General features: G+C 54.5%; 1 protein-coding gene across 3 annotated transcripts; it reads right to left on the bottom strand.

Annotated features, from left to right (window-relative positions):
* Positions 1–314: 314 nt before the first annotated feature.
* Positions 315–26,860, bottom strand: Erbb2 (erb-b2 receptor tyrosine kinase 2). 3 transcript variants are annotated; one of them, XM_048365054.1, is made up of 27 exons: positions 26,708–26,860; positions 20,375–20,529; positions 19,325–19,538; positions 17,755–17,889; positions 17,442–17,510; positions 16,890–17,005; positions 16,598–16,739; positions 15,443–15,562; positions 15,061–15,187; positions 11,549–11,622; positions 11,358–11,448; positions 10,981–11,180; positions 10,499–10,631; positions 10,313–10,403; positions 9,483–9,643; positions 6,629–6,676; positions 4,700–4,838; positions 4,498–4,620; positions 4,170–4,268; positions 3,796–3,981; positions 3,497–3,652; positions 3,294–3,369; positions 2,900–3,046; positions 2,422–2,519; positions 2,074–2,262; positions 1,324–1,576; positions 315–1,203 (listed from the first exon to the last, which is right to left on the bottom strand). In XM_048365054.1, the coding sequence occupies exons 1-27, from the start codon at positions 26,778–26,780 to the stop codon at positions 848–850; spliced, it is 3,771 nt and encodes a 1,256-aa protein (XP_048221011.1). In that variant the 5' UTR covers positions 26,781–26,860; the 3' UTR covers positions 315–847. The 3 variants fall into 3 exon arrangements, with proteins under 3 accessions (XP_048221011.1, XP_048221012.1, XP_048221013.1); XM_048365055.1 differs by having other exon boundaries at positions 20,375–20,526; XM_048365056.1 differs by lacking the exons at positions 315–1,203; positions 1,324–1,576; positions 2,074–2,262; ... (7 more) ...; positions 4,700–4,838; positions 6,629–6,676 and having other exon boundaries at positions 9,479–9,643.
* Positions 26,861–27,096: the final 236 nt, after the last annotated feature.

Genomic DNA, 27,096 nt, shown 5'->3' with positions numbered 1-27,096 from the left:
GCCAAAATGATCCAGTTGTCAGCCCTCAGATAGAAATCGTAATTTGCCAGTTCTCCAACTAACCCCAAAGCTAGGGAGTTGCAAGTTGGGCTCCTCTTTCAAGCTTTTAGAAGATTCCTACCCACTTTTTCAAGAAGAATGTTGTGTGTAAGGTAAGCAGTAAGGTCTGGCTACAGCCACCCCAAGGCATAGGCTGGGGCCCAGCTGTTTTCCAAAATCTATTGGCAGATGAATGTGCAGAATCTTCCCGTCCCCAGCCCCAAGAACAGGGCTCTCCCCCCCCGGCTCTCATATAATACCCACTCTCATTCTGGGTCCTTATTTCATCTTTAAAAAAACAAAAATATGTAAAAACCAAGCAAAAAGGTATTCTGTACAAGGATTGGCCTGGACACTAGTGCAGCTCCCTTCCTCCTGGGGCAGAGGAGAGCACTAGATCTCAGGGACAGTCTGTTTGGGGGTTGTCCTCATTCTTAGGCCTTTGGCACCTCTTCTCTCCTAGGCCCAGCCTCCTTCGGTCCTTCAGAACTCAAGGTCTGGAAGAAGGTCGGGCAGGGCCACAGCCTCGGGGTGTGCAGACTATGGCGGTAGCATCCGAAGTCTGGAGCAGGGCTCCAAAATCAACCAGTGCCCAGTACGCCCCTTCTACCAACCAGGCTGGGCCCCTCTTGGCTGCCTGGGAATTCAGGCAGGCAGGAAGGCTCCTTGGAGCATGTTTCCGGCACAGCAAGCTCCCCTTGCCGTGGTCAGAGAGCCCTTGGCCGGCCTTCCAGTGACGACGGGCTGCAGGTCAGGCCTGCCCCAACTCCAGGGGCACAGCAGGGCCTCGGCACATTTGGCCTCTGGCTCACACTGGGACATCCAGGCCCAGGTACTCAGGGTTTTCTGCTGTAGGGGTCCCTTCAAAGGTGCTGGGTGGAGCCCCCCGTTCCGATGGGTCCTGGTCCCAGTAGTAAAGGTTATCGAAGGCTGGGCTGAATGCTGGAGGAGCGTGGGGTTGTGTGACAGCGCCTCCCCGAGGTGCCAAGTACTCTGGGTTCTCCACGGCACCCCCAAAGGCAAAAACATCTTTGACAACCCCATTCTTCCCAGGGGAGAGAGTCTTGGGCCTTTCCAGAGTGGCCCCAGCAGGTCGGACAGGAGGCAGAGGACCCTCCAGGGGTGAGCTGGGCTGCGACCGGACTTCCGGCTGGTTCACATATTCTGAAAGTCCAAGTGAACCGGGGTTTGTTAGATGTCCCTGCCATCACGACTGCCCCCACCGTGGGTGTGGCCTGAGGGTTCCCAACATCCCCTGCTTGGGCGGAGGCCTGCGTTCCATACCTGGCTGGAGGCTGCAGGTGAGGGGAGCAACGTAGCCGTCCGTCTCCAGGGGCAGGGGTCCTGTGGGGTCCTCGCTGTACCGCTGCAGAGGGTTGAGGTCGTGGGGGGGTAGGCTCTGCAGCCCCTTAGCTGCCCCCACCCCCAAGTCACCATCAAACACATCGGAGCCAGCCCCTTCTGAGGGGGCCAGTGGAGACCTGGGGGGTTCTTCCTCAGAGGGCTCCAGCCCCAGGGTCAGCTCACCACCTCCACTCTGGAGACAAGATAGAAAGTTACAATGGAGTGCTCATGGGGTCTGGGAGAAAAACACCTCTGGGGTGCGACAGTCACAGTGGAGAGAAAGGGGCCACAGGAGCTAACAAGCAATGAGAATCCTCAGGGATAATGGGGTCTCCACAAGAGGGGAATGTAAGGAAGCACCAAAAAAAAAGGTACCCAGGCTGAGTGCTGGTGGCACAAGCCTGTAATCCTGACTACTCAGGAAGTTGAGCTCTGAGGATCCCAGTTCAATGCCAGCTTGGGCAGGGAAGTCTGTGAAGCTCTTAGTTCCAATTAATCACCAGAAAACTGGAAGTGGAGCTGTGGCCCAAAGTGGTAGAGCACTAGCCTTGAGTGAAAGAGCTCAGGGACAGCACCCAGGCCCCAAGTTCAAGCCCCATAACTGACGGAGGGGGGGCGGGGGTACTCAGTGTGTGTTTAGGTGGGAGAGGGAAGCAACCAAGCCACCATATTGTGTCTAAGAACACTGACCCTGGTGGATGAGCTTCGATGCCTGCGGTGGGCAGTACCCCCTGTGCCTGGGGCAGGGTCTGGGCAGAAGAAACCCTGCTGGGGTACCAGGTACTCCTCAGCATCTACCAGGTCCCCCATGTCATCATCCTCCAGCAGTGAGCGGTAGAAGGTGCTGTCCAAGGGGCTGGATGGGCCCAAGTCCTCATTCTAGGGAGGAGAGAGAGAGAGGTCGCTGCCCCAGCACAGCCAGGCCTGGCATGCAGCTTCAGGCTCACGGAGGCGGCATCAAGACGTCCTCTCCCCTTATTTCCCTCTGCAGAAGGGGCAGGCTCTTAGTGAGAGGCGTGCCACGGGAAGGCCCAGTACCTGGATGACCACAAAGCGCTGGGGGTCCCTGGCCATGCGGGAAAATTCAGCCACCAACTCCCGGAATCTTGGCCGGCATTCAGAATCAATCATCCAACCTGGGGCGGGAGGAGGAGCTCAGCATTGTCATCTTGCTTCCCTGCCCCGTCCCCCTCTCTAGCCTGGCCTGGACAACCCTGGCTGATGCCCAGAGTTCTCATGAAGCCGACCTTGAGAAGACTTGGGGGTCTTGAGCTGGAACCTTGGGGCGTTTCTCTTCGCCCCTCCGGTTCTTCAATGGTGTGGTACAGTAGTCAATCAGTAGCTGTTTAAGCTAGAGCAGCTCAGGACTTCTATTGTGAAAGGGGCATGAGGTGCTTCAAATATACCAGGGCCTCTGGGCCCGCTTCCACCCTGCTCCTGATGCCCTGGGGGCCCTGTGGTCCTTCTCCCTTCCCCCCCCCACACGCTCAGCCCCACCACGCATGCACGCACGCACATTTGACCATGATCATGTAGACGTCAATGGTGCAGATGGGGGGCTGGGGCAGCCTCTCCCCCTTCTCCAGTAGGTCAGGGATCTCCCGGGCTGGTATTCCATCGTAGGGTTTGGCTCCAAAAGTCATGAGTTCCCACACAGTCACACCTGTGATGAACAGGGCGTCGGGAGTGGAGGGTGAGGGGCAGCCCTGTTCTATGAAGTGCAGAAGCTGTGACCAGGGGGCTGAGGCGATGGCAGCAGGGGGAGGGAGGTGTGCACCCAAGGGACGGGATCCATCCAGTCTCCCCTCTATCCCTGGCTGGACATCCCCCACCCCCAACCTGTTCTCACCCCTCCAACTGCCACCCCCACCCAACATGGCTCCTCATCGAGCCTTTCCCCCAACACATACCATAGCTCCATACGTCACTCTGGTGGGTGAACCGCCGGCGGAGAATGGACTCCAGTGCCATCCACTTGATGGGCACCTTGAGGGACAGAGGAGAAAGCCCTCTGACTGGGTGTAGGGGGGAGGTCATCCTTCTCAGCCCGCCCCACCCCCGCCACCGGAAACAGACTCGGCTCCACCGGGCCCACTCTGCTCCTTCCTCCTACCTTGCCCCCATCCGCATGGTACTCAGTCTCATCAATGTCCAGCAGCCGCGCTAGCCCGAAGTCTGTAATCTTGACGTGATTCGGACTTTTGACCAGCACGTTGCGGGCAGCCAGGTCCCTGTGTACCAGCCGCACGTCCTCCAAGTAGCTCATGCCCTGGAATGGGAGGCACCGGTGTGGACCTCTGGATTGGGCCTCACCCTGGTCACCCTCCCGGGAGACCACCCATCCTAGGGCCATGGGATAACGGGAAGTGACTCTCAAGGGACCTGCAGGCTCCAACCCAAACGAAGGCATACCTTGGCTATCTGCACACACCAGTTGAGCAGGTCCTGGGAGCCGAGGCGCCCTCGGTGTTCTCGGACGTGGTCCAGAAGACAGCCATAGGGCATCAGCTGTGTCACTAGCTGCACCGTGGATGTCAGGCAGATGCCCAGGAGGCGAGACACATAGGGGGACCCCACGCCAGCCATCACATAAGCTTCCTAGAGAGGAGGACACGATGAGAGGGCCTGGAAGACCACAAATTCCCCCAACCACCATGCTCCCCTCTGCACACGCATGGCCCAGGCCTGCAGACCAGATTAATCAAAGTCAGACTTCATTCATCAGCCCAAGCCTGCAGCCAGGCTGTCCCTCACAAACTCCCGCAGGAGAGGGTAGCCAGGCTTACATCCAAGATTTCTTTGTTGGCTTTGGGGGATGTGTTTTCCCTCAACACTTTGATGGCCACGGGGATTTTCACATTCTCTCCATCTGGGATCCAGATGCCCTGAGCAGAAAGAGGATGGGAGTGAGCCAGGAGTATGGACCAGACCCAGGTTCGTCTTTGTGCTCTGAATACCCGTCCCCTCCCTCCAGCTTGGCCCATTCCTTCCCTCAAACAGCATTACCTGGAGTCTTCACACACACACACACACACACACACACACACACACACACACACACCTGGGCCCCAGTCTCCAGATCTGCCCACCCCACACCCCAGCCCCAACCCTAACCTTGTAGACTGTGCCAAAAGCTCCGGATCCAAGCACCTTCACCTTCCTTAGCTCAGTCTCTTTCAAGATCCGCATCTGAGCTTGGTTGGGCATCGCTCCACTGGGTGTCAGAGGCTCCACCAACTGGGGTAAGGGGGTGGTGGGTCAGTGCCCGGCAAGCTGCAGGCCTCAGGTAGGCTGGGAGGCCCTCATTTCGCCTCACCTCGGTTTCCTGCAGCAGCCTCCGCATCGTGTACTTCCGGATCTTCTGGCGCCTTCGCTTGATCAGAATCGCAAGGACAACTCCCATGACCACGAACAACAGGACGCCCACCACGGTAGCGATAATGGACGTCACAGGGCTGGGGACAGGAGCCAGGGTTAGCAATCAGGGGCCGAGGGTTTAGACGGGGTCATATGGAAGTACAGGAAGGTTCCCGGCACCCCAGAAGGGAAGTGGGAAGAACAAGCGGCAGGCTCTCACACTTCCTTCCCTACTCTAAAACCTACCGTTGCTCCCTTCTACCTCCACAAGAACGTTCTAGACTCTCTGCACAACCCCATAGCCTCTGTGACCCTGCCCTTGGCTCTATCTCAGGGCTCTAAAACGTCATGGTGTGAAAGTCACGAAGGAGTGGGTTAGTATGCGCAGTTCCGGAGCCCTACCCCGCCGATTCTGGTGGCTGCCCGTCCTGAGGCCCACGAATGAGAGCACCTAGGGATTCCGATGGCCTAACCCAAGTTTTCACCTTCAAGTCATGATTTCCCACATCTCCCAGCCTTCGCATATGCTCCTCCTATGGCCAGAACCACCATTTCTCCATCTTCTAAGACTTAGTTGACTCCCCCAACCCCCCACTAATATAAACAAATTTAAAAAAAAAACAACAACAAAAGCTCATTATGGGGCAGATGGAATACCTGAGTATTAACTGGACTTTTTTTTTTTTTTTTTTTGGAGACTAGATCTTGCAACATAATCCAGACTGGCTTAGAACTTGAGACTCTCTTGCTTCAGCCTCCAGAGTGCTGGAATTACAGCCATGTACCACGATGCCCAGTTACCTGACACTGCGGGCATCCTCATTCCCCTCCACCCCGTCCCCTCCACCCCCGCCCCCTCACGCAGCACAGGGCCTGGCGCCATGAATGGTGTACGTCTGAGACCAATCATCACATAGATATACTCTCTGGGTTTTTGGTTTTTTGTTTTTTTGTTTTTGCCAGTCCTGGGGCTTGATACTCAGGGCCTGAGCACTGTCCCTGGCATCTTCTTGCTCAAGGCTAGCACTCTGCCAACTTGAGCCACAGCGCCACTTCTGGCCTTTTCTATATATGTGGTGCTGAGGAATCGAACCCAGGGCTTCATGTATACGAGGCAAGCACTCTTGCCACTAGGCCATATTCCCAGCCCTCTCTGTTCTCTTTTCCAAATTTTTCCACTGCCCATACAAGCAAGTTTTCTGGCTTAATGGTCAAGGCCTCCGCCTTCTAAATCTGTCTCTTACCTGCTTCCAACCTCTCCTCTCTCCTCTCTCTCCTCTCTCTCTCTCTCCATGTCCTCAGCAGCCCCCCCCCCACACCAGAGCCTTTGAAGGTCCCTGGATTGGCCAACACCTAGCAAGGCTTTCCACCTGAGGGCTGGGGAAGTGCCTGTACTCCCTTCTGGAAGCTTCCTGCCATCCTCAAAGCCTGTTACCATCCTAGTTAGAATTCCCAGGTGGTGCAGGTCTGTACTCTCAGAGCACCCAGGAGGATGAGGTAGGAGACTCAAGTTCTAGGCAAGCCTAGTTTAAGAGTGAGATCAAGACTAGCCTTCCCTACATGAGACCCTACCTCAAAAAATGTTTCCCAACCCCTCCCTGGTGCTGCGGCCACACTCTGCTCAGTCTATCATGGCTGGAGCTAGCCTGCATCCCCAGAGACATGAGGTTACTCTAGTGTGGGAGGTACTGAGTACGCAGGCTACCTGCCCCCCTCCTCCCCCAGTACCCTGAACATCCTCTATTCACGTGTAGAAGCAAATTGAAAGAATCAACAGAGGAAGCATGCAATGGGAAGTGATGGATGGCTTGTTAGGTGATCAGTGACCACCCAGGGGCCAGGAAGGAAGGAAGAGGCCACAGGGGTACCTCTAGGGGCCCAGGCCCACCTGGCTCTCTGCTCCGCAGGGCATCCCTTGTCATCCAGGTCCACGCATCTGCAGAAGAGAGAGTCCCATCAACAACTCTGGGAACAGCCTGCTGGGGTAGGTGTGGCTGGGTTATAATCCCCATCAAGACAAAGGCAGAAACTGGGCTTCAGGATACTCACACTCTGCCTACCAGCCCTGCTCAGGCCTGGCAACCCACCTCCCTGGACCCCTGCCCCTCCCTGGGCTGGGCAGGAAGGGAAGTACATCCCAAAGAACATGGATTCTGAAAGCTCAGCTATTTGCTCCATGAGGGAGTCTTGGGGTACTCTGTCCAACATCTGAAGGAAGTGTAGCAATACCTGTTTCACAACGTGGGGCCTGGGGGTGTGGCTCTGTATGGAGGGAGTGCTTAGCATGTGCCAGGCCCAGGTTCCATCCCTAGCACCAGCCACTCAATCAATAAAATAACATCCAGGCCTGGCATCAGCGGCTCACACCTGTAATCCTAGCTACTCAGGAGGCTGAGATGTGAGGATCAAGGTGTGAAACCAGCCCAGACAAGTAAAGTTCCCCGTGAGATTCTCATCTCTAATTAACTACTTAAAAACCAGAAGTGGCGCTGTGGCTCAAGTGGTAGAGTGCTAGCCTTGAGCACACAGAGGCTCAGTGACAGTGCCCAGGCCCTAAGTTCAGGCCCCACAACCGGAAAAAAAAATGCAAAACACACACACACGCGCACACACACACACAAAAGGGGAGGGGTGCGAGGAGTTCGGCCTAGAGGTAGAGTGCTTGCTTAGCATGCATGAAGCCCTGGGTTCAACTCCTCATACACAGAAAAAGCCAGCAGTGGAGCTGTGGCTCAAGTGGTAGAGCACTAGCCTTGAGCAAAAAGGGGGCAGTTCCATCTCTCAGTATATACCCTGAAATGCCAATTCCAAGACACTAGGACATGCACAGGCTTCTCCTTTGCATGCAGGGCTGGATGGATTGTAAGAAACTGTAAAGACAATCAAGCTTGATATTTCTCAATTAACAACAGGGTTATATAACACTTACACTATAGAGAAGTTCGTTGTTGTGTATGTGCCCATCCAGAAGCTTGAACCCAGGACACAGTCTCTGAGCTTTTTTGCTCAAGGCTAGCTCTCTACCACTTGAGCAATAACTCCACTTCCAGCTTTTTTGGCAGTTAATTGGAGATACAAGTTTCAGACTTTCCTTCCTAGACTGAATTTGAATGGTGATCCTCAGATCTCAGCCTCCTGAGTAGCTGGGATGACAGGCAACAGAGCAGGTGTGAGCCACTGGCACCCGGCTCTATTGCCTGTAATCCTAGCTACCCAGGAGGCTGAGATCTGAGGATCACCATTCAAATCCAGCCTGGGAAGGGAAGTCTGAAACTCTTATCTCCAATAAATTACATAATAAATAAGTAAAGCTGGAAGGGGTCATGGCTCAAGTGGTAGAGCGCTAGCCTTGAGCCAAAAAGCTCAGACAGCACCCTGGCTGTTCCTAACTCAAGCCTCAGGACCAGCACACACATACACACCAAAAAAAGCAATTTGGAAATAGTATCGATGGTCTACAATCCCACTTTAGTAAAAAGACCAGGCACAGATAAGCAAGCTGGGGGCATAGCTCAGTGGTAGAACATTTAGTATGTTGTCATACCTTGGGTTATATCTCTAGCCTGAGCCCCCCTGCGCCTCCCAAGAAAAAGAAAGGAGGCAAAACATTCCAAATAATTAACAGTAAGACAGAACTGCTATCAACATCCATTTACATTTCATGTGTTAAAACTCTGTGTGTGTGTGTGTGTGTGTGTGTGTGTGCGCCCCAGTCCTGGGGTTTGAACTTTGGCCCTGTGAGCTGTCCTTTTCTTCAAGGCTAGAGCTCTAACACTTGAGCCACAGTACCACTTCTGGCTTTTTCTGTGATTAACTGGAGATAAGAGTCTCATGGACTTTTCCTGCTTAGGCTGGCTTCAAACCATCATCCTCAGATCTCAGCCTCCTGAGTAGCTAGGATTAAAGGAATGAGCTACTGCCATTCAGCTATAAAACATTTGAATGTATCATTTTTGTAATTAGGAAAAAAGGATGACAATGTCTGGGTGTGGTGGCTCACACCTATAATCCCAGCTAAGAGGCATAGGTAGGAGAGTTGAATTATATAAAAAAAATAATAATAACTAAGCCAGGCCCTGGTGGCTCACACCTATAATATAATCCTAACTACTCAGGAGGCTAAGATCTGAGGATCAAGGTTCAAGGATGAAGCCAGTCTGGGCAGGAAAGGCTGTAAGATTCTTATCTCCAATTAACAACCAGAAAACTGGAAGCAGAGCTAAGGCTCAAGTGATAGAGAGCCAACCTTGAGAGAGAAAAAAAAGCTGAGACAGCCCCCAGTCCCTGAATTCAAGCCCCATGACTAACACACAGGAACCAAAAAACTAAAGCAGGGCTGGGAATGTGGCTTAGTGGCAGAGTGCTTGCCTCACATGCATGAAGCCCTGGGTTCAAGTCCTCAGCACCACATAAACAGAAGAACCAGAAGTGGCACTGTGGCTCAGGTGGTAAAATGCTAGACTTGAGCAAAAGGAAGCTCAGGGACAGTGCCCAGGCCCTGAGTTCAAGCCCCAGGACTGGTTAAAAAAAAAAAAAAACTAAAGCAAAAAGAGATAGGAGTGTGGGCCAGGTAGTATAGATGTCTTGAGTTCAAACCCCAGTACCACCCAAAGAAAAAGAAAAGATGAAAAAAGTCTCAGAGTAAGCCTAGTTAGAATTGTCCCCCATTTACAATAGGAACCCCCAAGAAAGGCTCCTGCAATGAAAGCGCTCCTTTCCACAGAAAAGAACTCTGGACTCACGAGTGGGTGCAGTTGATGGGGCATGGCTGGCATGTGCCTTCCTCATCTGGAAACTTCCAGATGGGCATGTAGGAGAGGTCAGCCTTCACGCCACTGGGGCAGCGCGCAACACAGAAGGGAGGGTCCTTGTAGTGAGCACAGGCCTCACACTGGTCCGCCTCCTGGGGGGAGGAAGGGTTTGGGGGGACAGGGGTTGGCACCAACAGCTGAGGAGGGTCAGGCCCTGAGGTGCTTGACTACTCAGCAGCCCCTGTCTCCTTATTCCTGAGACAAACAGTTCCGTCTCTGTAGCCCCGCCCCCAGCACCCCTCCTTCAGAGCGTGATTGTGGGGGCAGGAGGGGTGGTGGTGACCAGGAACTGGAGGCGCCCAGAGAGGGACGTGTGTTATCTAAGGTGTAACAGACAGTAACCATTATGTACAAAGCCTTTCCAGGGCTTAGGCACAGTGCCAAGCCAGGTTTAATGTTGTTCTCACCACACCCAACAGGGTGGGTACAGTTACAACACTCACTTTATAAACACCAGAACTGAGGCTGGCAGCAGGACCTCGACTTGAATCCAGGTGGGCTGAGGCCTGAGCCTGCACATCTAACCTCCCCTGGCCAGCCACAGCCAAGGATACGGGGCTCGTGGGGACCTTGTCGCGGTCTGAAGGGGCAGCCCAGCTTCCCCCAGCAGCACCCTGGCTGTCCCCAAGTCCCCACCTTCCCGATGCCCAGGCCCGAGCCCAGAGCCTCCCTCAGGGACACTGGATGTCTGACACACAGGTGTTAGCACACCTGTCGGATCCCTGGTGACCTCCATGTGCCCCCTCCCACCAGCTCCTCACCGATCCAAAGCAGGTCACTGAGCCATTCTGGGGCTGACACTCAGCATGGCAGGGCAGACAGTGCCTGTCACTCACATACTCCCTGGGAAGCCTGAGAGAAGGGGTGGGTGGTGAGAGGCCTGGGAGGAGCCCTGGGCACACCCCCCCTCCCCCAGCTCCAGCTGCCCCCTCCTCTGCCCGGCATACCCCTGCAGGACTCGGCATTCCTCCACACATTCCTGGCCCCGGAGGAACTGACTGCAGTTGACGCACTGGGTGGGCCCCGGCCCCCAGCAGTGCCCATTGGCACACAAATGGTAGCAGGCCAGGCCCTCGCCCGCTGCAAGGAAGAGGAAGGGGTCAGAGGCGGCTCTTAGGGAAGGGAGACCCCAGGTACAAGGGAGCCAGAAGATGAGGTGGGTGTGGCTCTGGGCTGGAGGGGAAAGGGGCAGACAGGTACTGGGCAATGCAGGGAGAGGAATTCTCTGCTTCCAGAAATGGAGGGAAAGGGAAGGATGACAAGACAGCATGGTAGGATCTAGCCGTAAGCCATGCCGAGGGGCCAAGCCAGCCAGAGTTGAGTCAAGACCAGGGCTCCAGGAACAGGCAGTCTGCTCGGGTAGCAGACCACAGACAGGGGCCCGGGCGCACTCCTATGTGCTGGCTCTGTGCTGGGTTCCCTCTCTTACCACACGCATCCTCTGGCCGGTTGCCACTGTGAAGCAGGGCCTGGTGGGGGTTCCGGAAGAGCTGGTCCCAGGGCACCGTGTGTATGAAGCAGAGGTGGGCGTTGCGATGGATGAGGGCCAGCCCGCTGCCCAGCTCCCGCAGCGAACGCAGCCCCAGCCAGCGGATGCCCAGGCCTTGGAGAGTCAGCGAGTAGGCGCCACTGCAAGAAGTGGGGTGATTAGCTACTTGCGGGGTGGGGGGGGTGCACTTGACCCCGGGACCATTCCTGCTCAGGGAAGGCGGTCCACCCCTTCCCCCTGTCTCAGGATTCTGCCAACACTCGTGGAAATGCCATGGAAACGCCGCTGCATCCAGGGCTTCCTCGCCTGGTACTCACTCATGTAGAACGCGTCCCCGGATGACTTGAAGGTTCTGGAAGACACTGAGGTCAGGCAGGCTGTCTGGCCACGCGGAGATGTACAGGTAACCTGTAGGTAGAGGAGGAGGCTGGGGTGTGGGAACAAGGCTGGGATGCCCGCCCTCCCCCCAACCCTGAAGGAGCACGGGGCCCAGAGAGGCAGAGCTCACCTGTGATCTCCTCCAGGGTCTCAAAGATTTGGAGGTGCTCAGGTTGCAGGGGGGCAATGTTGGAGGCGGGGTCCCTGGAAGGAATAGGAGAAATTAGCAGGGCCACAAAGGGGGATAGGCACGCTCACCCTCCAGAAAAGGCTCTGTCACCCACTCTCCACTTCCCACCAATGCCTCCACTCAAACCCATTTTGCCCATTGAGCCTAGCTGTTTCCCTCCCGAGCTTTTCCTGCGTCCCTTCTAGGCTGCCGGCCCCAGGACAAACTCACCACGGATTTGTGTTTTCAGAATCTCACATAAAAGGAATTATACGGTATGGAATCTACATGGGTCTGGACTTTTTTTTTAAGACAAGGTCCAGGGGCTGGGGAATATGGCCTAGTGGCAAGAGTGCTTGCCTCCTATACATGAAGCCCTAGGTTCGATTCCTCAGCACCACATATATAGAAAATGGCCAGAAGTGGCGCCGTGGCTCAAGTGGCAGAGTGCTAGCCTTGAGCAAAAAGGAAGCCAGGGACAGTGTTCAGGCCCTGAGTCCAAGCCCCAGGACTGGCAAAAAAAAAAAAAAGACAAGGTCCAACCGGTGCTGGTGGCTCACACGTGTAATCCTAGCTACTCAGGAGGCTGAGATCTGAGGATCATGGTTCAAAGCCAGCCCAGGCAGAAAAGTCCGCAAGACTCTTATCTCCAATTAACCACCAGAAAGCCTGAAGTGGTGCTGTGGCTCAAGTAGTAGAGCTCTAGCCTTGAGCTGAAGAGCTCAGGGATAGCGCCCAGACCTAGAGTTCAAGCCCCATGATTGACAAAGAAAAAAGAAAAAAGAAAAGACAAGGTCTTTCTAATTACAAGAATGGGCTACCACAATGGTCCTTGATTCTGGCTTCTTTTGCTTAACATGTTCTGCTCTTTTAAATTTCTTTTTATTGTTATTGTAAAGGTGAAATAAGTCAGGTAAAGAGTGCATTTCTTTTTGGACAATGTCACCCTTTCCCTCGCTCTCTCCCAATTTTTCCCTTCTGTTTCCACCCACAAGTTGTAGAGTTTATTTTCAACATACTGGCTGGGAATACGGCTTAGTGGTAGAGTGATTGCCTAGCATGCATGAAGCCCTGGGTTCGATTCCTCAGTACCACATACACAGAAAAAGCCAGAAGTGGCGCTGTGGCTCAAGTGGTAGAGTGCTAGTCTTGAGCAAAAGAAGCTCAAGGACAGTGCCTAGGCCCTGAGTTCAAGCCCCAGACTGGGGAAACTAAAAATAAAAAGATCAACATAGTGTCCAATAAGTACCATTGCTGCATTTGTTCACCTTTTGTCCCTCCATCAACATGTTCTTTGCTTGCTTGTTAGTTTCTGCAGTTCTGGGGTTTGAACTTGGAACCTCACACTCCCTAGGCAGAACTCTATCACAGAGCCACACCTCCAGCCATTTTTCACTGGTTATTTTGAATGTAGAGCCTAGCTTCCTGTCCAGGCATGTTCCTACATTGAGATCTACCTACTTCAGGCTTCCTGTCACTGCTGGAAAGACAGGCACACACCACTGTATCCAGCTTCCCTGCTGGACATTTCTGGAACAGAAAAGGCATGCACCTGCACACAGCTATGAACGGAGAGGGATCTCACAAATCATTTTTTTCCCAGGCTGATTATGAGCCATGTTCCTCCCATTCTCAGCCAACCCAGTAGCCAGGATTGTAGGCCTGAGCCACCAGTGCCCGGCTTCAGCACTGTTCTGAGATTGATCCACAGTGCTTATGCCAGCGGTTCACTTCTTCGTGTTCCTGTGTGGGACAGCACTGTATGTATGTATTATCTGCTGACATTCACTGGAGTCATTTCCAGTTTGAGGCTATTGTGAACAGAGCTGCTATACTGCCAGAAAATTTTGCTTCATCTATATGGCTGAACCTCCACAAGAGCCTATGTTTGTGGACAACATGTCATTTACAAACATACAACCTAGGGCTGGGAATGTTGCTTAGTGGTAGAGTGCTTGCCTAGCATGCATGGGGTCCTGGGTTCCGTTCCTTAGTACCACATAGACAAAAAATAAATAAATAAAATTAATTTTTAAAAAGTACAACCCAGCTGGGAATGTGGCTTAGTGGTAGAGCACTTGCCTAGCATGCATGAAGCCCTGGGTTCGATTCCTCAGTACCACATAAACAGAACAGGCCAGAAGTGGTGCTGTGGCTCAAGTGATAGAGTGCTAGCCTTGAGCAAATGAAGCTCAGGGACAGTGCCCAGGCCCTGAGTTCAAGCCACGGGGGGGGGGGGGGGGAGGGGAGGAGGAGGAGGAGGAGGAGGAGGAGGAAGAGGAGGAGGAGGAGGAGGAGGAGGAGGAGGAGGAGGAGGAGGAAGAGGAGGAGGAGGAGGAGGAGGAGGAGGAGGAGGAGGAGGAGGAGGAAGAGGAGGAGGAGGAGGAGGAGGAGGAGGAGGAGGAGGAGGAGGAGGAGGAGGAGGAGGAGGAGGAGGAGGAGGAGGAGGAGGGGGCCAAGCCAGGCACTTATAATCTTATCTACTCAGGAGGTTGAGATCTGGTGACCACAGTTCAAAGCCAGCCTAGACAGAAAAATCTATGAGACTCCTTATCTTCACTTAAGCACCAAAAACAGCTGGAAATAGAGCTATGGCTCAAGTAGTAGAACAATAATAGCCTTGTGTCAGGCGCCGGTGACTCAAGCCTGTAATCCTAGTTATTCAGGAAGCTGAGACCTGAAGATCATGGTTCAAAGCCAGCTCTGGTAGGAAAGTCCATGAGACTCTTATCTCCAATTAACCACCAGAAAACCACAAGTGGCTGTGGCTCAAAGTGGTAGAGCGCTATTCCTTGAGCTGAAGAGCTCAGGGACAGGGCCCAGGCCCAGGGTTCAAGCCCCATGACAACAAAAATAAATAAATAAATAAGATAACTGAGCACAAAAGCTTAGAGACAGCTAGGCACCGGTGGCTCACGCCTGTAATCCTAGCTACTCGGAGGCTGAGATCTGAGAATTGCAGTTCAAAACCAGCCAGGGCAGGAAAGTCCACGAGTCCAGGAAAGAGCCCAGGTCCTGGGTTCAAGCCCCAGATCAAGAAGCACACACACACACACAAAAAACACACCCTCATCCCATCACCCTCTGGTTTCTCACCTGCCTCCTTTGCATTCCCAGCCTCCCACCTCTCCCCGATCATCCCCCAAAGATTTTATTTATTTATTTATTTATTTATTTATTTATTTATTTATTTTTGGCCAGTCCTGGGGCTTGGACTCAGGGCCTGAGCACTGTCCCTGGCTTCTTTTTTGCTCAAGGCTAGCACTCTGCCACTTGAGCCACAGCGCCACTTCTGGCCATTTTCTGTGTATGTGGTGCTGAGGAATCAAACCCAGGGCTTCATGTATACTAGGCAAGCACTCTTGCCACTAGGCCATATTCCCAGCCCGCCCCAAAGATTTTAATACCACTCTGGGGCCTCAGGACTCAGGGTCCACCTTGACACTGCCTCAGGCTATTGTGCCCATCCTTACCCATCAAAGCTCTCTGGCAAAAATGCCAGGCTCCCAAAGATCTTCTTGCAGTTAGCAAACTCCTGGATGTTGGCACTGGTGACTGCCCTTGCTAGCCGCAGGTGTTCCATGCCCAGACCATAGCACACTGCGGGAAAGGGGACAGAAGGTAAAGGAGCCATCTCTGCCCCATCAGGATCCTTTCTGCAGTTTCTTGCTGGGACCACACTGGCTGGAGACTCAGGAAACTTGATCTAGGGTTGGGGCAGGGCAGCCGACAGTGGGAGAAAAGGATGGGCCCCAGAGGATCCAAGGGATTGTGGGACAAAGGGCTGGACCATAGTGGGTATGTAGAGGAACTGAGAGCTCAGATGGGCCCAGAAGTGGGCAAGTGGGTGAGTACCTCGGGCACAGGGTTTGCTGCATTTTTCACACCGCTGTGTTCCATCCTCGGCTGTCACTTCCTGGTTGTTCGGGGGGCAGACCAGGGTGCAGGACCCCACATCCGTAGACAGGTAGTTGTCTGCAGAACACAGACCATGTGCCCTGGACCTTCACACCTCTCCATGAGCAATGGTTCAATCAATACTTAACTGCCCTAACTATGCATCTGAACTCTGGACCTTCGTTTACTCCTTAACATCGCCTATAGCGCATCATCACTGTTAAGATTCGTTTAGGAAGTAGAGTTGTGGCTCAAAGTGGTAGAGCCCTAGCCTTGAGCAAAAAGAGCCCAGGGACAGTGCCCAGGCCCTGAGTTCAAGCCCCATGACTGCCAAAATTTAAAAAAAAATCATTAGAAACACATAAATAGCAAAAAGAAAAACGAATCTAGATGATGCCACTGGCTCATATCACTTAGAAGGCTGAGATCTGATGACTGTGGTTCAAAGCCAGCCTGGGAAGACAAATTTGTGAGATCTTTCTCTCCAACCACTTTTTAAAAGCCAGAAGTGGAGAGGTGGCTCAAGTAGTATAACACCAGCCTTGAGCAAAAACCAAAGCAAAATCAGCAAGGCCCTGAATTCAAGCACAGAAGTATGCAAATTGGTCTGACTTTCCACTTGCCCCTCTTCCGTCATGAAGAGGTACAGCCAAGACCTGAAGGCCTACTCTGACTCCCACCAGAAGAAAGAGGTTGCACAGGCCAAAGCCAAGCCCCTCGGCATCCATCAGTGAATAGAGGTGCTGGTGCCGTGACTTACGCAGACCATCCAATAGTAAACACCAGATACTGTTCTAAGAGCCTAACAAACATTAACTCATCCAAACACAAGAACCATCTTAGGAGGTCATTATAGTGATTATTGCCCATGTATTGTGAGGAAATGGAAGTACCACAAGAAGGCAGTAAGACAGATATGTGGTAAGGCCAGGTCACAAACCTGGTGGCCTAGCTCCAGGTCACCGCTCTCGGCTCCCTGTCTTTGTACCACCTGCTCCTTAACTGGTAAACAAACAGGGTAGCCCTCCAAAGCCAGGGCACATGGACTCACAATGCCCCTCCCCTTCCCGTAGGCCAGACCAGGAAAACCATGCTCTTCTCTCGGGTACTCACAAGGACAGGAGGTCACGCAGCTGGCGCCAAAGGTGTAACGGCCCTCAGGGTTGGGCATGGACTCGAAGGTGTCTGTGTTGTAGGTGACCAGAGCCGGGCAGTGCAGCTCACAGATGCCACTATGGTTGAAGTGGAGGCAGGCCTGGCGGGGACAAGCCACTGGTGGTCACTGGCTGGCTGTTTGTTTCTGGTATGCCAGCCAGGAGCAACAAGGCAATCACAAGCAAGGTGTCCACCCAACCCTGCCCTGACACCCTGGGATCCAGGCCACACAGGGTGGAGCAGTGCCTACCAGGCAGTCAGAGTGCTTGGGACCCGTGCAGCCCGCGGCACACTGCTCGTGACAGCAATCGGTGGCCTGCCGGCCTTTACAGCGGGCACAGCCACTGGCACAGATGGTGCCTGTCACTGTTGGAAAGAGACAAGATGAGACTGAGTCCTGGACAACAGACTTCTACCACCACCATCAGCTTCTTATTTTTTTGTTGTTGTTGTTCCTGGGGCTTGAACTGTGTGTGGTCCTAGGTGCTGTCCCTGAGCCTCTTTGTGCTCAAGGCGGGAGCTCTACCACTTGAGCCACATCAACACCTCCAGCTTTTTTCTGAGTAGTTTACTGGAGATAAAGAGTCTCATGGACTTTTCTGCCCCGGCTGGCTTTGAACCACGATCCTCAGATCTCAGCCTCCTGAGTAGCTAGGATGACAGGCATGAGCCACCAGTGCCTGGCTCATTGTCATCTTCTGAGGCACCTCCCACGCCCAGGAAGTGGCCACCAGCCCATTACCCTACCCCTCCCAAGTCACCTGCCCCACCCCTCCCAGCCACTGGGCCTCCCTACACTCACAGATTTGACAGTCCGAAGAACTTTCTCCCCAGCAATAGTTATCTTTACAAGATGAGGCACAGGGCCGGCCTGGGGACAGAACCAGAGAGAAGTGGTGAGAAATATCAGGCAACAAAAGAGCTCACAAGTCTGTGAATACCCAGCAAGGGAGAGATCCAGAGAGAAAAGAGGCCTCCAAGGAAGCAGGGACTGAACCAAGGCAGAGGAGGAGATACAGAGAAGAGACACAGATAGGGCAGGAGAGACTGAGCAAAAAAGAAAAGAGCTGGGAGAGGCAGGCTGACAGAGAAGAGGTGGCAGGAACACAGCTTACACGTCCGGGAGCGGTTGGTGTCTATCACTGTGCGAGCCAGCTGGTTGTTCTTGTGAAAGATGTCCTTCCACAAAATCGTGTCCTGGTAGCAGAGTTGGGGGTTCCGCTGGATCAAAACTCCGCCCTTCAAGATCTCTGTGGAAAGGGCAGCCGTTAGGGGAGCCTTTTTCCATCAGCCACCTCCTCTCTTCAGTGTCTCTTGCCTTCTGAAGGGGAGCAAACCTCTTACACAAACCCAGCTCCCCAAGACGGCAGGAGAGCGCCTCCAGCGTCTTCTAGACCTGCCCGCCCCGCTCTCAACATGAATAACTTGAGGTCCCGAAGGAGCAAGGCACCATGTCAGGGGCCAGGCGTTCTCCTTGCCTTCCACCTCACCCTGGGCCCACTGCTTGGGGGTTAAGAGTGAAAGGCTGGGGTTGGGGCTCTGTGGTGGAGCATATGCAAGGCCCTGGGTTCAATTCTCAGCACTGCACAAACACACATACAAAAGAGACTCTCGTATCCGAAATCTAGTTAACTAGCTGCATAACTGTGAGTAAGCCACGTATCCTCTGTGGGCTTCTCAGTCTTCTCATCTGAAAAATGAGAACACTGAAGGATGAAAAGAAGGACTTTACAGGACTGCCATCTGACTAACATAAGGTCCTGAGGCTGGGACACTGAAGACTCCAGGACCACTGCAGACAGTCCACCATACTCTGTCCACTGCAGACAGTCTACCGCATACAGTCCACCACCCACAGTCTACCGCATAGAGTCTACTTTTTTTTTTTTGCTGGGTCACAGGGCTTGAACTCGGGGTCGAGGTGCTGTCCTTGAGCTCTCTACCACTTTGGGCCACAGCTCATACTTCATACAGTTCACCATATACGGTCTACCACAGGGAGTCCTGGACGGCAGGCCATCACATACATTCTACGGCATACAGTTCACCAGACACAGTTGCACAGGTTGCTCACTGCGAACCTGGACTCAGCCAAGTGGGAACAAAAACCTAACTAGTATTCTAATGATTAAATTGTGCAAGTCGGTACAAGCTACAACTTCCTGAAAAGAAGGAGAGTCAACCTATCTGCTTGCCTGCCTGCCTTCCTTCCTTCCTTCCTTCCTTCCTTCCTTCCTTCTTCCCTTCTTTTCCTTTCTTTCCTGTCACCCTTCCCTTTTCTTTCCCCTTCCTCCCTCCCTTCCCTTTTCCTTTTCCTTTCCTCTTTCCTCTCTCCCCCTCCTTCCTTTCTTCCTCTGTCCCTTTACCTTTCTTCCCTCTCTCCCATTCCTCTTCCTTTTCCTTTTCCTCACTTCCCTTCCTCACTCCTTCCCTTGGTTCCTTTTCTTTCCTGTCTTCCTTCGTGTGGTCCTGAGGATCACACCCAGGACTTCACACAAGCCAGGCAAGTGCTCTGCCCCTGGGCTACACCCCAGCTCTCTTTCCCTCAGCTTCCCAGGGGAGGCCCTGCCTGCACCCACTAGAGGGAATATGACCTCCCAGACACACAGAGCCTCTTCATGGCTCGCAGTGGCTCCGGGCCATTCTCAGCGATCAAGGCAAGGCTACAAGGATGGTGATAGCCACCTGTGAGGCTTCTAAGCTGCAGCTCCCGCAGGCCTCCTGGGGCAGCCCCCATGACAGGGGTGGCATTGTCCAGGGGGTCTCCATTGTCCAGCACGGCCAGTGCATAGTTGTCCTCGAAGAGCTGGGTGCCGCGCACGATCCGCAGCCTCTGCAGTGGGATCTGCCTCACCAGGCTGTGAGCCACCAGCATGTAGCCCTGGACCTCCTGGATATCCTGGGAGGGAAAGGTGGGGGGCAGGGGGTGAGGCGGGTCTGGGCCTTGAGCACTCCTCCCCTGCCCCCAGGCCTCCTAGGCCCCCAGCCACCGAGCAGTAGAAATGAGATGGAGCAATAGGCTGTTTTCCATCTGGCCTCACCAGATTCCTAACTGATCAAGAAAGATAAAAGGCAGTGGGGGGGTGGGGGGGGAGCCCTGAGCAAGTGCTCTGCCCTCCAGACATCTCAGTTTCTCCATCAGAAAAAAAAAAAAAAGGAAGGCCTGGACAAGATGGCGTTTGCAATCTGAAGTCTAAGCACTGCGGTAGCGACCCTAGTCTAGGGCTCATGGACACAGTCCAGCAGGTTGGGAGGTCTCCGTTCTCTCCTGCTTAGAATCTTTCCCCAGACACGTCTCTCATGACCTTCCCAGTGGGACCTCCTCTGGGACCACTGCTGGTCCCAGTAGACAGACAGGAAAGCTGAGGTACACTGAAGCTAAGGGTCTGGACCATATTATGTGGCAGAGTTGGACCTGGAGCCTATAACCCCACCAGGTCTTCCCAGGACAAGGACTGTGATGGGGACCACTGGACAGGGGAAAGGGAAGATGCTAGCAAGAGAGCATCCCACCAGAGGCATCCACAGCCAGCTACACTGAAGATGGAATCAACTGATTTTGTTTAAAAAAAAAAAAAAAAAGGGCTGAGGTTAGGCATCAGAAAGGACCTCCTGCTTACGGAACCACTACGAGAAGAAATAGAAGGATAGAGTATCCTCTTCGACCTCCACCTCTCCAAGAAGGGCTCAGCCTCTCTGGTTGGGCCTAGCTGGGCTTATCTATGAGCTACTCACCTGCAGAAAGGAGAGGCTGGCATTGGCAGGCAGGTAGGTGAGCTCCAAGTTACCCTGTACCACCTGGCAGCCCTCGTAGAGGTGGCGGAGCATTTGCAGGTGGGTCTCGGGACTGGCGGGGAACCGCAGCTTCATATCCGTGCCGGTGCACACTGGTGAGAGGGAGCAGGGGTGGGGGGGTCACTGACTGAACCCAGTCGTCTCCTAATCCCCACTCCAGCGTCATGCCATCCCAGACATGGAGAAAAGCAGGCCTGACGGCCCCTCTTCCCACACCCTTGTACCCACATACCCACAGGTCAGCATCAGAAGAAAGCTTTGGTGTTTAGGAAGGAAGAGAAAGATCTGGGTGGAGGGTCCCCTCTGGCATGGCCACCCTGAGCATCTGAAGGGGCCCCAGTGTGTGAGCCTGTGGCACTTGCCACCAATACAGGGTATCAGCTGCCAAAGAAAGCCTCCCTTTGTCCCCAAAAGCTAGACTCAGAGCCGAGAGTGAAAAATCCCCCAAGGAAGACAAATGATGAATCACAGCTCTTCTGGACACCCCTGACCCTCTCCCAAACAAACAAACTCAGGGCTTTCTCCTTCTGCCATTCCAACACACCCATGTGTCAGCCTCCTGGCAAGGGACAGCAGCCCCCCGCAATGCCACCCAGAGAGTGGGGAAGGAAGGAAGGTCAGCTGGAGTCAGGGCTTAGGGCGGGAGGGGGAGGGCAATCAGAAGTCTGGTCATCACTGCAGAGATCTCTGGAACACCTCTGTATAGAGAAACAAAGCTGGGGAGCCCAGCTGAGGGGACCCAGAGGCAGATCTTGGCCAGGCTGAGGCGTGCAGTGCAGATTCCTACGCCGGCACCCTCACCTTTACCACCTCCCCAGGGCAAGACTCCAGAACCAGCTGGCAGAAGCTATGCCACGAAACTCTTGCCACAAAGACACGACGTCAGTCCTATAGACCTGCCAAGTGCCAAGCATCTGCCAAGGAGCATCAAGAAAAGTTCCCATCCCTTGCCCACCTGCCTGTCAGCCTGATATACTGGAGACCAGACGCTCCCACTGAGCCCCACCAAGGCAGACTGGGGGGATCAGGAGCCCAGGGAGGGGGCACTGGGTAGCAGCCAGCACCAGGCCTGCCAGCAAGAAGGGGGTAGATTAAGGTGCCCAGTTGAACTTGTTTTTCTGCTCTGGTGAGAAGATGAATCACCTGGTGTGTCTTGCCCAGGAGGTTGGGGGGGGGGGGGGGTGGAGGGTGCCCTGGAATACACAGGCCCACAGGTGCCTGAGCTGCCCAGAATTCCTGCCGGTCACCGCTCTGCCTCCCAGGGACTACGGGAGGCCGGCCAGTACAATGGCATCGGGCACTGACACCAAGGGCTCTGCTCTCCCAGCAGCACGGAACCTGTGGTCCAATCCTAGGAGGTAAAAAGGGCTGGAGAGCAGGTTCCTGAGTTCTCTGTCTGCCTAGAGCCACAAGCCGGTGGTGTCCTGGTAGCATGCAGGGAGTCTCTGTTCTCAGCCCTCTTGGTGATTGGGAAGGAAGCAAAGAGAGAGGAAAGGGAGAGTCCAGAAATAGAACCCAAGGGTCCCTCTCCTAGATGGAGCGAGCCACGCCTACTCACATCCCTCTTCTTCTCTCCCCCACAGACTCCCAAGAGAAACAGGAGCTGGGGGTGGCAGGCTGGGCCCAAAATAACGCCCTGCCAGGACCTCCCCCCACCCCACCCCCCAGCCTGACTGCTTCAGCTGCTTATAGACACAGCTGTCCCCAGGCCCAGACCCCAGGCCTTGGCCAAACTGGGGACAGGGACAGCAGGGCTGGGGTAGGGGCGTCACCCCTCCCCCTCACAGCAGTCTACCCCCTGTGGCCCTCAGCCACCTCCAGGGGACACCAGCTGTGGCAGCCAAGCAATAGAACAACAACAACAATGGCAGCGGCCATGGTAACTGACCTGAGCTCCGTCTACTGTGTAAGCAGCAGGCCCTGTCATCCTCCAGAGGCTGGGCCTGCTGGCTCTATTTACCAAGTAGGAAACCCAGGCTGGCAGAGGTCATAGAGCACAGTGGAAGGTACTGCTCATAGGTACAGAACTTGCCTACCATGGGTAAGGCTCAGGTTCCATCCCCAGTTTGACCAAAAAAAATAAAAAAGAAACCTCAAGTCACCAAGTTTGTGAGCCACAGAGGCAGGATTTGAATTCAGGTTTGGCTTAAGGGTCCATTTTCTTTTCATTAAGCCTAACTGCACACACAAACAACATGCCATACCCCGACACAAATGTAAAAACTCAGTAATTCTCTGACGCTACCAACAAACACACAGACTCCAGGCCGGCCGGCCTGGGCAGGGTGGCTGGGCTGGGCAGGAGGTCAGAGAGAGTGGCAGCCACGCCCACCAGGCAGTTTGTTTACCAGATTTGTGGCCCATTTGAGTAAGACTCTTAAAGTGTTTGCAGTGATAAAATTGGTACCCTGAGACCTACTCACCAGGAGCTGGAGGCTGCCAGCTGACACCCCCTTGACATGGGGCCAAGAAGTCCTTCTAAATACCTTCTCTGCTTCTAGAACCTTCCCACTCCCCACTTTCTTACCAGGCACCCCCAACCTACCCTCACCATGGTCCTCATAGCACCTGGCCCGTTTCCTTGGGGTCAGAGGGTCCTAATTCCAAATGAGATGCCCCTAGCCTCCGGGACACCTGCTCTGGAGAAGACTCGTTCTCCAGATCTCTGGGACAGAGACAGACAGTGAGGCAGGAGCCAGCCCAGAACGAACGAACGAATGAATGAATGAATGAATGAATGAATGAAGTCTAGTCAAGAGTCTCAACCAAAAGACATCAGTATCTATATCTCTGCTGCTCAGAGCTGGTCAGAGGCTTTTAAGTCCCTCTCTATGGGACTTCGGTGGTCAGGGTTTAATTTAGTCCTGGTCTTGAGGATTCTCAAGTGGAAGACCTACCATGTCTGTCTATGTCTGTCTGTCTGCCTTCTGCATGTCAGGCAAGCGCTCTCCCACTGAGATACAGACCCTCCTGGCCTCCAGGTGCTAACGCTTCCTTTGGACTCCACCAACATGATCAAGACTACCTGCATCCCCAGGCTCAACAGTCCTGGACGTAAGGCCCAGAGCCCACTCAAGTGGCTCCCTCACCTGCCACTGACGGCTGGAGTAGCAAGACAAATATCAAGCCAGAGTTGTTGGAGCATGGGGTCTTTAGATCAGAACCCCAGCTGAGCGCCTGGCTGTGGGAGCAGACACAGGCCTAGACCTTCAGCCCAGAAGCTAAGTCAGATTCATCTCCATGCCCAGCAGTGCTGTGACTGAGTGATTGGCCCTTGGTGACCTAACTTGGCCATAACAACTCAGCCTTCCTCTGAGGAGGTTCATGAGTTAAATGAGAGAGTGAATGGAGGAGCAGTCTGTAAACATGAGAAGGGTTTGTAAACAGTCCCCGAGGCAACACAAACATTAGCTATAACAATTCCCCCATTCCACCTGGGAGCACACCCCAGCCCCCACTTCAGCTCTGTGGGGTGGAGTGGAGGACTAGGAGGCCTAGTTAAAAAGGGGGAAGGGGTTGCTCATAGGTGGAAGGCAAGAAAGGGCCTCTTTTTCCAGATCATTCCATCACCCAAAGGTAGACATACTTTGGATCCTACTCAGCCCCACACTGGTCCTTCACGTTTCCACTCCAGTTGCTTCCCTCACCCATAGGCCGGTGTGTCCCAATGACCTCTGACCCCTTCTACCCTCCATCCCTCTGTGCTGGGAGGGCCCAACAGGATGGCAGGTGTGCGCTAGTTAGGAAGGGAGTGGACTCCTCTGCGGCCACCCACCCCCATCTCTGCAGAAGCCTGGACGGGAGGATGGGAAAGCCATACTTCTGAAGAACCAACTACCGCCTCTTCCTCTGTGCAGCTGGCTGCCTGGCTGCTCCCAATGTTTTCTCAACCTATTCCTGCAGAATGGACTAAAACTTTGACCAAACCCTTCTTCATTAGAATCCAAAAATGCCCGTGATACTATTGGGTCGCTGGAGACCTTGATCATTCTCTTCATCCTTCTGAGCTTCCATTTGCTCATCGGTGCACCTACTTCACAGGATGGTGCTGGGATGGAGTGAAGAATCAGGCATTTAAGACGCATGCCAGACATTCTAAAAAAGTAAGTGGGGTGGAGGGCCAGGTCACATAGCAAGATACAAGTAATTGCAAAGCAAGAGACGTGCATTGGAAATGCAATCTTTTTTTTTTTCTATTTGATCTTCTCTTTTCAGATGTAATTTTCCTTGGATATTAAAGTGTTTTCCCTAAGCATAGTTAAAAAGGGGGAAGAAAAAATTGGGGGGGGATCATAATGCAATTAAAATATGAATGAACTCTGCAAGATTAAAAGGACATTCGGCGCAAGATACACAAACGATCTCAAAGAAAAAATCTTAGCAAAATCCTAACTTTCAGCGCCTTCTCTGGATCTCACATCTCCATATTCCTTGCCCAAACTCTAGTTCTGGGATATAATCTGGGTTCTGCTGGCGGGGGGGGGGGGGGTGGACTATCTTTTTCATCGTTCCCTACACTATACAACTGTTCTGCCACTTGGCACCCAGCAGGCTAAGGGGTAAAGACTCCAGGAGGCTCCTCTGGTCCAGAATCCACCTCTCAGATCCCAGTTCTGCACAGGGCCACTCCCCCCAGCTCCACTCCCAGGCCAAAGTGAGGGCACAGCCCAGCCTGGCTTCACCCTTCTCAAATGAGGGTCAGAGGTGGAGATGCCCTCCTGGGAAATGAGGAGATGAAGAATGGGCTCTCAGAGAGAGAGAAGCCATCTTCCTCAGCTGGGAGCCAAGGGCCACCTCCCAGTGTTTACAGCAGATCGAGCACCTTAAAGGGAGTTCCTGGAGAGGGCAGAGTTCACTGAGTGTCCCCATATATATGGGAGATTGCTGTTAGGCAACACAAAGCCTAGACACAAAAACACAAAGACCACACAAAACAGAGCAGACACACACACACAGGCTCAGACACACACGTGTGGGTGTGGCGACAGGGCCCCTGGAGAACACACAGAGGTGAGGATTCCCACCCTTCTTCAGACTCCCAGACCTACAGAGACCCACAGGTGGCCTCCCAAAATGCTCCCCCAACCACGCTCACGTTGTCATCACCGGCCACTCAATGATTTAGGTGGAGTGCAACCACACGGCCAAGACCCAGCACAGAATATATGTCATCTTTATGGTGACAGGACAGACAGATGGGTCAGGGTCCACACTGTGAGGCCACACACACACCCCCAGCATGAAGAAAGCAGTATGGAACAACCTGCCCTCAGTAGCCGCCCAGCTGGCTTTATTTCTTTAGCTCCCCTCCCCTCAGCTGCCCAGGTGACTTTCTATGTAGGTCGAAACCAGAAAACCCACCACCATTCTCCATGGTCCAGGCTCTTCATAAGCCTCAAAAGCAACCCAGTCCCTCAGTTCCCCCCACCCCCCCCCAAAAAAAAGATTTGTTCAAAGCAGTGCTAGGTATGATACACTCTGCAGTCCATGGAGAGCTTGTCTGGCATGTGCCAGGCCCGGGGTTCTATCCCAAGACCATGGGGGGGGGGGGGCGCGGAATAGAAATGTGTTCAAAACAAGTGCCGGCCCCTCCCCCATCATAATGCCCCCCCCCCTTCGCCTCCAACGTGAGGCCACTCTACAACCCGACCCCCCCACCACCCCCACCCCGCATCGGCCCCTCTCCCCCCTCCCCCCGCCCCCAGCCCTGCAGAAGCTGCAGTAACTAAACCCGAGCGTCCCGGAGGGGGTGGTAGGGGGTGTGGGAGGGGGGTCCCCCAAGGAATCCAGCTCGGCCCAGTCCGGAGGCGGAGGCTGCCCACGGCAGAGAGCTTCGAGGAAATCTGCGGGGGGCTCAGAAAGGGGAAGCCCACCCCGAGACACACACACACACACACACACACACACACACCCCTCCGGGAGGTGGGGAGAGGGAAAGGAAAAAAAAAAAAGAAAACCAACACAAAACTTTCTGAACTTTCCTGACAAGTTCCCCGAGCCGGTGCGGTGCAGAGAGCTCGGGCGCCCACGGCGGGCCGGGCGGAGCCGCTTCGGGGTCACCGCCCCCCACCCCACCGCCCCGCGCCCCCCCCCCTCCGGCGGGCCCCGCGCACCCCGATGCGCCCACCCCCACCCCCCACACACCCCTGAGCGCCCCGCGTCGTCTCCCCCCGATCGCGGCGGGGCCTCTGGGAAGCCCGCCGGGCTGCGTGCGGGGGGGGGCGCAGCCGCCGGGGCCGGCGCCGCCCCGTCCCCTCCCCAGCCCAGACCCACCTTGGGTGCCCGCGGCTCCGGGGGGCAGAAGCGCGAGGAGGAGCCCCCAGCGGCACCAGGCCGCCAGCTCCATGGTGCTCACTGCGGCTCCGGCCCCATGGCTCGGGCTGGACCGCGGCGGGACCGGGCTGGGGGCGCGGGGCGCGGGGGGGCGCGGCGGCGGCGGCGGCGGCGGGGGCGCCGGGCGAGGCTGGGCGGGGAAGGGGCGCGCGCGGCCGGCCGCCGGCGGGACTCGGCCTCCTCCGGGACTCCCGGGCTCCGGGACTCCGGGACTCCGGGGCTCCGGGTCCGGCGGCGGAGAATCTCAGCTCCACAACTTCACGCCGCACTTCCTCGAGCCGCCCGCCTCCTCCACCCCCTCGGCCGCCCGTGATTGGGAGCCGCGCGCG

Source organism: Perognathus longimembris, chromosome 17 (assembly GCF_023159225.1).
Source record: "Perognathus longimembris pacificus isolate PPM17 chromosome 17, ASM2315922v1, whole genome shotgun sequence".
NCBI lineage: Eukaryota > Metazoa > Chordata > Mammalia > Rodentia > Heteromyidae > Perognathus > Perognathus longimembris.
Note: the sequence above shows the minus strand (reverse complement) of the source record. Positions and strands in the feature narration are given on the sequence as shown.

Excerpts from the sequence above, each read along its gene's own strand:
- Erbb2 (XM_048365054.1), bottom strand. The coding sequence starts at position 26,780 with ATGGAGCTGGCGGCCTGGTGCCGCTGGGGGCTCCTCCTCGCGCTTCTG. Across the intron at positions 4,269-4,497 it reads CTTTTGGCACAGTCTACAAG|GGCATCTGGATCCCAGATGG; the intron begins GTTAGGGTTGGG and ends CTTTCTGCTCAG. Across the intron at positions 2,263-2,421 it reads AGCGCTTTGTGGTCATCCAG|AATGAGGACTTGGGCCCATC; the intron begins GTACTGGGCCTT and ends TCTCCTCCCTAG.